Raw genomic sequence first — 10000 nt, forward strand, 5'->3', positions numbered from 1 at the left:
GAGAGGAGAAAGGAAGAGGAGAAGAGGAGAAAGGATGAGGAGAGGAGAAAGGAGGAGAAGAGGAGAAAGGAGAGGAGGAGAGGAGAGGAGGAGAGGAAGAGAGGAGAAAGGAAGAGGAGAGGAGAAAGGAGGAGAGGAGAAAGGAAGAGGAGAGGAGAAGAGGAGAAGGGAGGCGGAGAGGAGAAAGGAGGCGGAGAGGAGAAAGGAGGAGGATAGGAGAAAGGAGGAGGAGAGGAGAATAGGAGGAGGAGAAGAGAAAGGAAGAGGAGAGGAGAAAGGAAGAGGAGAGGAGAAAGGAGGAGAAAGGAGGAGTAGAGGCGGAGAGGAGAAAGGAGGAGAGCAGAAAGGAAGAGGAGAGGAGAAAGGAGGAGTACAGGATAAAGGAGGAGAAGAGGAGAAAGGAGGAGATAGGAGGCGGAGAGGAGAAAGGAGGAGAAGAGGAGAAGGGAGATGGAGAGGAGAACGGAGGAGGAGAGGAGAAAGGAGGAGGAGAGGAGTAGAGGAGAAAAGAGGAGTAGAGGAGAAAGGAGGCGGAGAGGAGGAGAAGAGGAGAAAGGAGGAGGAAAGGAGAAAGGAGGAGTAGAGGAGAAAGGAGGTGAAGAGGAGAAAGGAGGAGAACGGAGAAGGAGAGGAGAAAGGAGGAGTAGAGGAGAAAGGAGGTGAAGAGGAGAAAGGAGGAGAAGAGGTGAACAGACCGCATATTAACACTGAGTGGTGTTAACTGTCATTCCAATGTTACTTTCACCCTAACGCCCCATCCACACTGCACTGCCAGACAGTGTCATTCTAGCCAGACACCATCGTTCCAGCAGGCTGTCTCTGACAGCAAGACTGATACATACACACACTGGGGAGAAAATGACTTAGGCAATGATTGATATAGTCCCTCAACACTGTCCAGATAATGAAGACTTCACAACTACACACTACAATGTGTTTAAATACACGCCATGGCAACCACACACGGCGTAAACACAATGCAAACATTGGATGTTTTTCAGAAGACTGACGTGTTTATGTTGGAGACTTTTTATGGACGTTGTTTTGCCGCTAAATTGCCAAAGTGGCGTGTCCATCACAGACACAGTTAGTCCACTTCTCCAACGACTAAACCGGGTGGGTACAGACCTGTCGTTGTCATGACGCCGAGTATAAATATCCCGACGTCCTTGAGAGCTGCAAGTGAGAGCAGGGTTTTGTTCCCAGCTCAGTTCTGACACACCTGATTAACAGAGTTGTTGCGGACTTACCTTCCTGTCGATGGTACAGAGTTGTTGCGGACTTACCTTCCTGTCGATGGTACAGAGTTGTTGCGGACTTACCTTCCTGTCGATGGTACAGAGTTGTTGCGGACTTACCTTCCTGTCGATGGTACAGAGTTGTTGCGGACTTACCTTCCTGTCGATGGTACAGAGTTGTTGCGGACTTACCTTCCTGTCGATGGTACAGAGTTGTTGCGGACTTACCTTCCTGTCGATGGTACAGAGTTGTTGCGGACTTACCTTCCTGTCGATGGCACAGAGTTGTTGCGGACTTACCTTCCTGTCGATGGCACAGAGTTGTTGCGGACTTACCTTCCTGTCGATGGCACAGAGTTGTTGCGGACTTACCTTCCTGTCGATGGCACAGAGTTGTTGCGGACTTACCTTCCTGTCGATGGCACAGAGTTGTTGCGGACTTACCTTCCTGTCGATGGCACAGAGTTGTTGCGGACTTACCTTCCTGTCGATGGCACAGAGTTGTTGCGGACTTACCTTCCTGTCGATGGCACAGAGTTGTTCAGCCGGTAGGTAGTGGAAAGGGAACAGGAACCTCCAGTTGAAGTTTCCCTCTCCTCCTAAAGAGCGATAGTGGACGTCGGTCTTCTGTTTATGGTCTTCGTGGCCGTGGAGCCATCTGCAACAACAACAGGTTACATTCAGAATCACCGCGTTTCAAAACGCTTTTCAACAGTTCACAACACATCCCAACCAAAGTTTAAACTAACATGACATTGGGAAATGAGGGTTCTTGTCATATCATTTCAAAACATTTCTACCTGTTTATGTCATCTGAAACTTGCCACACAAGTAAGTTCTCATCTGCAGTAATATTCTGACAATTAGCACATTTGGTCATGTAATGTGGGATGTTTACGAAATATATAATTATTAACAGAACATAAAGACACACCCCTTGATGTAGATGTCACTCATCTTCTCCCCGGTCAGGCTGACATCATCCAGGATGACATCACTTGTGTTCCATATGATGCAACGCAGGTAGAACCTTGAAGTCAGAGGGACAGTCAGAAGGACAGTCAGAGGGACAGGCAGAGGGACAGTCAGAAGGACAGTCAGAAGGACAGTCAGAGGGACAGGCAGAGGGACAGTTAGAAGGACAGTTAGAAGGACAGTCAGGGGGACAGTCAAATGGACAGTCAGAGGGACAGTCAGAAGGACAGTCAGAAGGACAGTCAGAAGGACAGTCAGAGGGACAGTCAGAGGGACAGTCAGAGGGACAGTCAGAATGACAGTTAGAGGGACAGTCAGAGGGACAGTTAGAAGGGCAGTCAGAGGGACAGTCAGAGGAACAGTTAGAGGGACAGTCAGAAGGACAGTCAGAGGGACAGTTAGAAGGACAGTTATAGGTAAGGGACACTTAGAGGTAAGGGACAGTTAGAGGTAAGGGACAGTTAGAGGTAAGGGACAGTTAGAGGTAAGGGACAGTTAGAGGTAAGGGCCAGTAAGAGGTAAGGGACAGTAAGAGGGACAGTAAGAGGGACAGTTAGAGGTAAGGGACAGTTAGAGGTAAGGGACAGTTAGAGGTAAGGGACAGTAAGAGGTAAGGGACAGTAAGAGGGACAGTTAGAGGGACAGTTAGGGGTAAGGGACAGTTAGAGGTAAGGGACAGTTATAGGTAAGGGACACTTAGAGGTAAGGGACAGTTAGAGGTAAGGGACAGTTAGAGGTAAGGGACAGTTAGAGGTAAGGGACAGTTAGAGGTAAGGGACAGTTAGAGGTAAGGGCCAGTAAGAGGTAAGGGACAGTAAGAGGTAAGGGACAGTAAGAGGGACAGTTAGAGGGACAGTTAGGGGTAAGGGACAGTTAGAGGTAAGGTACAGTTATAGGTAAGGGACACTTAGAGGTAAGGGACAGTTAGAGGTAAGGGACAGTTAGAGGTAAGGGACAGTTAGAGGTAAGGGCCAGTAAGAGGTAAGGGACAGTAAGAGGGACAGTTAGAGGTAAGGGACAGTTAGAGGTAAGGGACAGTAAGAGGTAAGGGACAGTAAGAGGGACAGTTAGGGGTAAGGGACAGTTAGATGTTAGGGAGAAGGACAGTGAGAGGTAAGGGCCAGTAAGAGGTAAGGGACAGTTAAAGGTAAGGGGCAGTTAGAGGTAAGGGACAGTCAGAGGGACAGTCAGAGGTAAGGGACAGTTAGAGGGACAGTTAGAGGTAAGGGACAGTTAGAGGTAAGGGACAGTTAGAGGTAAGGGACAGTAAGAGGTAAGGGACAGTAAGAGGGACAGTTAGAGGGACAGTTAGGGGTAAGGGACAGTTAGAGGTAAGGGACAGTTATAGGTAAGGGACACTTAGAGGTAAGGGACAGTTAGAGGTAAGGGACAGTTAGAGGTAAGGGACAGTTAGAGGTAAGGGACAGTTAGAGGTAAGGGACAGTTAGAGGTAAGGGACAGTTAGAGGTAAGGGCCAGTAAGAGGTAAGGGACAGTAAGAGGTAAGGGACAGTAAGAGGGACAGTTAGAGGGACAGTTAGGGGTAAGGGACAGTTAGAGGTAAGGTACAGTTATAGGTAAGGGACACTTAGAGGTAAGGGACAGTTAGAGGTAAGGGACAGTTAGAGGTAAGGGACAGTTAGAGGTAAGGGACAGTTAGAGGTAAGGGCCAGTAAGAGGTAAGGGACAGTAAGAGGGACAGTTAGAGGTAAGGGACAGTTAGAGGTAAGGGACAGTAAGAGGTAAGGGACAGTAAGAGGGACAGTTAGGGGTAAGGGACAGTTAGATGTTAGGGAGAAGGACAGTGAGAGGTAAGGGCCAGTAGGAGGTAAGGGACAGTTAAAGGTAAGGGGTAGTTAGAGGTAAGGGACAGTCAGAGGGACAGTCAGAGGTAAGGGACAGTTAGAGGGACAGTCAGAGGGACAGTCTGAGGTAAGGGACAGTTAGAGGTAAGGAACAGTAAGAGGTAAGGGACAGTAAGAGGTAAGGGACAGTCAGAGGGACAGTTAGAGGTAAGGGACAGTTAGAGGTAAGGGACAGTAAGAGGTAAGGGACAGTTAGAGGTAAGGGACAGTCAGAGGGACAGTAAGAGGTAAGGGACAGTCAGAGGGACAGTGAGAGGTAAGGGACAGTCAGTGGGACAGTGAGAGGTAAGGGACAGTCAGATGGACAGTTAGAGGTAAGGGACAGTCAGAGGGACAGTGAGAGGTAAGGGACAGTCAGATAGACAGTTAGAGGTAAGGGACAGTCAGAGGGACAGTTAGAGGTAAGGGACAATCAGAGGGACAGTCAGAGGGACAGTGAGAGGTAAGGGACAGTCAGAGAGACAGTCAGAGGTAAGGGACAGTCAGAGGGACAGTTAGAGGTAAGGGACAATCAGAGGGACAGTGAGAGGTAAGGGACAGTCAGAGGGACAGTCAGTGGGACAGTGAGAGGTAAGGGACGGTCAGAGGGAAGGTCAGAGGGACAGTTAGAGGTAAGGGACAGTCAGATGGACAGTTAGAGGTAAGGGACAGTCAGAGGGACAGTGAGAGGTAAGGGACAGTTAGAGGGACAGTCAGAGGGACAGTCAGAGGTAAGGGACAGTTAGAGGTAAGGAACAGTAAGAGGTAAGGGACAGTAAGAGGTAAGGGACAGTCAGAGGGACAGTTAGAGGTAAGGGACAGTTAGAGGTAAGGGACAGTAAGAGGTAAGGGACAGTTAGAGGTAAGGGACAGTCAGAGGGACAGTAAGAGGTAAGGGACAGTCAGAGGGACAGTGAGAGGTAAGGGACAGTCAGTGGGACAGTGAGAGGTAAGGGACAGTCAGATGGACAGTTAGAGGTAAGGGACAGTCAGAGGGACAGTTAGAGGTAAGGGACAATCAGAGGGACAGTCAGAGGGACAGTGAGAGGTAAGGGACAGTCAGCGAGACAGTCAGAGGTAAGGGACAGTCAGAGGGACAGTTAGAGGTAAGGGACAATCAGAGGGACAGTGAGAGGTAAGGGACAGTCAGAGGGACAGTGAGAGGTAAGGGACAGTCAGAGAGACAGTCAGAGGTAAGGGACAGTCAGAGGGACAGTTAGAGGTAAGGGACAATCAGAGGGACAGTGAGAGGTAAGGGACAGTCAGAGGGACAGTCAGTGGGACAGTGAGAGGTAAGGGACGGTCAGAGGGAAGGTCAGAGGGACAGTTAGAGGTAAGGGACAGTCAGATGGACAGTTAGAGGTAAGGGACAGTCAGAGGGACAGTGAGAGGTAAGGGACAGTCAGATGGACAGTTAGAGGTAAGGGACAGTCAGAGGTACAGTTAGAGGTAAGGGACAATCAGAGGGACAGTCAGAGGGACAGTGAGAGGTAAGGGACAGTCAGAGAGACAGTCAGAGGTAAGGGACAGTCAGAGGGACAGTTAGAGGTAAGGGACAGTCAGAGGGACAGTCAAAGGGACAGTGAGAGGTAAGGGACGGTCAGAGGGACGGTCAGAGGGACAGTCAGAGGGACAGTTAGAGGTAAGGGACAGTCAGATGGACAGTTAGATGTAAGGGACAGTTAGATGTAAGGGACAGTCAGATGTAAGGGACAGTCAGATGGACAGTTAGAGGTAAGGGACAGTCAGAAGGACAGTTAGAGGTAAGGGACAGTCAGAGGGACAGTCAGAGGGACAGTGAGAGGTAAGGGATGGTCAGAGGGACAGTTAGAGGTAAGGGACAGTCAGAGGTACAGTCAGAGGGACAGTGAGAGGTAAGGGACAGTCAGAGGGGACAGTCAGAGGGACAGTCAGAGGGACAGTCAGAGGGACAGTCAGAGGTAAGGGACAGTCAGATGTAAGGGACAGTCAGATGTAAGGGACAGTCAGAGGGACAGTGAGAGGTAAGGGACAGTCAGAGGGACAGTAAGAGGTAAGGGACAGTCAGATGGACAGTTAGAGGTAATGGACAGTCAGGGGGACAGTGAGAGGTAAGGGACAGTCAGATGGACAGTTAGAGGTAAGGGACAGTCAGAGGGACAGTGAGAGGTAAGGGACAGTCAGATGGACAGTTAGAGGTAAGGGACAGTTAGAGGGACAGTTAGAGGTAAGGGACAGTCAGAGGGACAGTTAGAGGTAAGGGACAATCAGAGGGACAGTCAGAGGGACAGTGAGAGGTAAGGGACAGTCAGAGAGACAGTCAGAGGTAAGGGACAGTCAGAGGGACAGTTAGAGGTAAGGGACAGTCAGAGGGACAGTCAAAGGGACAGTGAGAGGTAAGGGACGGTCAGAGGGACGGTCAGAGGGACAGTCAGAGGGACAGTTAGAGGTAAGGGACAGTCAGATGGACAGTTAGATGTAAGGGACAGTTAGATGTAAGGGACAGTCAGATGTAAGGGACAGTCAGATGGACAGTTAGATGTAAGGGACAGTCAGATGGCCAGTAAGAGGTAAGGGACAGTCAGAGGGACAGTGAGAGGTAAGGGACAGTCAGATGGACAGTTAGAGGTAAGGGACAGTCAGAAGGACAGTTAGAGGTAAGGTACAGTCAGATGGACAGTTAGAGGTAAGGGACAGTCAGATGGACAGTTAGAGGTAAGGGACAGTCAGAGGGACAGTTAGAGGTAAGGGACAGTCAGATGGACAGTTAGAGGTAAGGGACAGTCAGAAGGACAGTTAGAGGTAAGGGACAGTCAGAGGGACAGTCAGAGGGACAGTGAGAGGTAAGGGATGGTCAGAGGGACAGTTAGAGGTAAGGGACAGTCAGAGGTACAGTCAGAGGGACAGTGAGAGGTAAGGGACAGTCAGAGGGGACAGTCAGAGGGACAGTCAGAGGGACAGTCAGAGGGACAGTCAGAGGTAAGGGACAGTCAGATGTAAGGGACAGTCAGATGTAAGGGACAGTCAGAGGGACAGTGAGAGGTAAGGGACAGTCAGAGGGACAGTAAGAGGTAAGGGACAGTCAGATGGACAGTTAGAGGTAATGGACAGTCAGGGGGACAGTGAGAGGTAAGGGACAGTCAGATGGACAGTTAGAGGTAAGGGACAGTCAGAGGGACAGTGAGAGGTAAGGGACAGTCAGATGGACAGTTAGAGGTAAGGGACAGTTAGAGGGACAGTTAGAGGTAAGGGACAGTCAGAGGGACAGTTAGAGGTAAGGGACAATCAGAGGGACAGTCAGAGGGACAGTGAGAGGTAAGGGACAGTCAGAGAGACAGTCAGAGGTAAGGGACAGTCAGAGGGACAGTTAGAGGTAAGGGACAGTCAGAGGGACAGTCAGAGGGACAGTGAGAGGTAAGGGACGGTCAGAGGGACGGTCAGAGGGACAGTCAGAGGGACAGTTAGAGGTAAGGTACAGTCAGATGGACAGTTAGATGTAAGGGACAGTTAGATGTAAGGGACAGTCAGATGTAAGGGACAGTCAGATGGACAGTTAGATGTAAGGGACAGTCAGATGGACAGTGAGAGGTAAGGGACAGTCAGAGGGACAGTTAGAGGTAAGGGACAGTCAGAAGGACAGTTAGAGGTAAGGGACAGTCAGAGGGACAGTCAGAGGGACAGTGAGAGGGACAGTGAGAGGTAAGGGATGGTCAGAGGGACAGTTAGATGTAAGGGACAGTCAGAGGTACAGTCAGAGGGACAGTGAGAGGTAAGGGACAGTCAGAGGGACAGTCAGAGGGACAGTCAGAGGGACAGTCAGAGGGACAGTTAGAGGTAAGGGACAGTCAGATGTAAGGGACAGTCAGATGTAAGGGACAGTCAGATGGACAGTTAGAGGTAAGGGACAGTCAGAGGGACAGTGAGAGGTAAGGGACAGTCAGAGGGACAGTAAGAGGTAAGGGACAGTCAGATGGACAGTTAGAGGTAAGGGACAGTCAGGGGGACAGTGAGAGGTAAGGGACAGTCAGATGGACAGTTAGAGGTAAGGGACAGTCAGAGGGACAGTGAGAGGTAAGGGACAGTCAGATGGACAGTTAGAGGTAAGGGACAGTTAGAGGGACAGTTAGAGGTAAGGGACAGTCAGAAGGACAGTTAGAGGTAAGGGACAATCAGAGGGACAGTCAGAGGGACAGTGAGAGGTAAGGGACAGTCAGAGGGACAGTTAGAAGGACAGTGAGAGGTAAGGGACAGTCAGAGGGACAGTTAGAGGTAAGGGACAGTCAGAGGGACAGTAAGAGGTAAGGGACAGTCAGAGGGACAGTAAGAGGTAAGGTACAGTCAGAGGGACAGTAAGAGGTAAGGAACAGTCAGAGGGACAGTGAGAGGTGAGGAACAGTTAGAGGTAAGGGACAGTTAGAGGTAAGGGACAATCAGGGGGACAGTCAGAGGGACAGTGAGAGGTAAGGGACAGTCAGAGGGACAGTTAGAGGTTAGGGACAGTCAGATGGACAGTAAGAGGTAAGGGACAGTCAGAGGGACAGTAAGAGGTAAGGGACAGTCAGAGGGACAGTTAGAGGTAAGGGACAGTTAGATGTAAGGGACAGTCAGATGGACAGTAAGAGGTAAGGGACAGTCAGAGGGACAGTGAGAGGTAAGGGACAGTCAGAGGGACAGTTAGAGGTAAGGGACAGTCAGATGGACAGTTAGAGGTAAGGGACAGTCAGAAGGACAGTTAGAGGTAAGGGACAGTCAGAGGGACAGTCAGAGGGACAGTGAGAGGTAAGGGATGGTCAGAGGGACAGTTAGAGGTAAGGGACAGTCAGAGGTACAGTCAGAGGGACAGTGAGAGGTAAGGGACAGTCAGAGGGACAGTCAGAGGGACAGTCAGAGGGACAGTCAGAGGGACAGTTAGAGGTAAGGGACAGTCAGATGTAAGGGACAGTCAGATGTAAGGGACAGTCAGATGGACAGTTAGAGGTAAGGGACAGTCAGAGGGACAGTGAGAGGTAAGGGACAGTCAGAGGGACAGTAAGAGGTAAGGGACAGTCAGATGGACAGTTAGAGGTAAGGGACAGTCAGGGGGACAGTGAGAGGTAAGGGACAGTCAGATGGACAGTTAGAGGTAAGGGACAGTCAGAGGGACAGTGAGAGGTAAGGGACAGTCAGATGGACAGTTAGAGGTAAGGGACAGTTAGAGGGACAGTTAGAGGTAAGGGACAGTCAGAGGGACAGTTAGAGGTAAGGGACAATCAGAGGGACAGTCAGAGGGACAGTGAGAGGTAAGGGACAGTCAGAGGGACAGTTAGAAGGACAGTGAGAGGTAAGGGACAGTCAGAGGGACAGTTAGAGGTAAGGGACAGTCAGAGGGACAGTAAGAGGTAAGGGACAGTCAGAGGGACAGTAAGAGGTAAGGTACAGTCAGAGGGACAGTAAGAGGTAAGGAACAGTCAGAGGGACAGTGAGAGGTGAGGAACAGTTAGAGGTAAGGGACAGTTAGAGGTAAGGGACAATCAGGGGGACAGTCAGAGGGACAGTGAGAGGTAAGGGACAGTCAGAGGGACAGTTAGAGGTTAGGGACAGTCAGATGGACAGTAAGAGGTAAGGGACAGTCAGAGGGACAGTAAGAGGTAAGGGACAGTCAGAGGGACAGTTAGAGGTAAGGGACAGTCAGAGGGACAGTGAGAGGTAAGGGACAGTCAGAGGGACAGTGAGAGGTAAGGGACAGTCAGAGGGACAGTCAGAGGGACAGTTAGAGGTAAGGGACAGTCAGAGGGACAGTAAGAGGTAAGGGACAGTCAGAGGGACAGTGAGAGGTAAGGGACAGTCAGAGGGACAGTCAGAGGGACAGTTAGAGGTAAGGGACAGTCAGAGGGACAGTTAGAGGTAAGGGACAGTCAGAGGGACAGTCAGAGGGACAGTCAGAGGGACAGTTAGAGGTAAGGGACAGTCAGATGGACAGTGAGAG

General features: G+C 50.5%; 1 protein-coding gene across 1 annotated transcript in view; it reads right to left on the reverse strand.

Annotated features, from left to right (window-relative positions):
• The window catches only part of LOC129846755 (dysferlin-like), a 92728-nt gene that overhangs the window by 4853 nt on the left and 77875 nt on the right, over nt 1-10000 (reverse strand). The window contains exons 22-23 of the mRNA XM_055914618.1: nt 2173-2268; nt 1755-1896 (exon numbers count right to left, since the gene is read on the reverse strand). Coding sequence (XP_055770593.1) covers nt 1755-1896; nt 2173-2268 — 238 coding nt within the window. The remainder of the gene's footprint in view (nt 1-1754; nt 1897-2172; nt 2269-10000) is intronic.

This window comes from Salvelinus fontinalis, unplaced genomic scaffold (assembly GCF_029448725.1).
Source record: "Salvelinus fontinalis isolate EN_2023a unplaced genomic scaffold, ASM2944872v1 scaffold_0618, whole genome shotgun sequence".
Classification (NCBI taxonomy): domain Eukaryota; kingdom Metazoa; phylum Chordata; class Actinopteri; order Salmoniformes; family Salmonidae; genus Salvelinus; species Salvelinus fontinalis.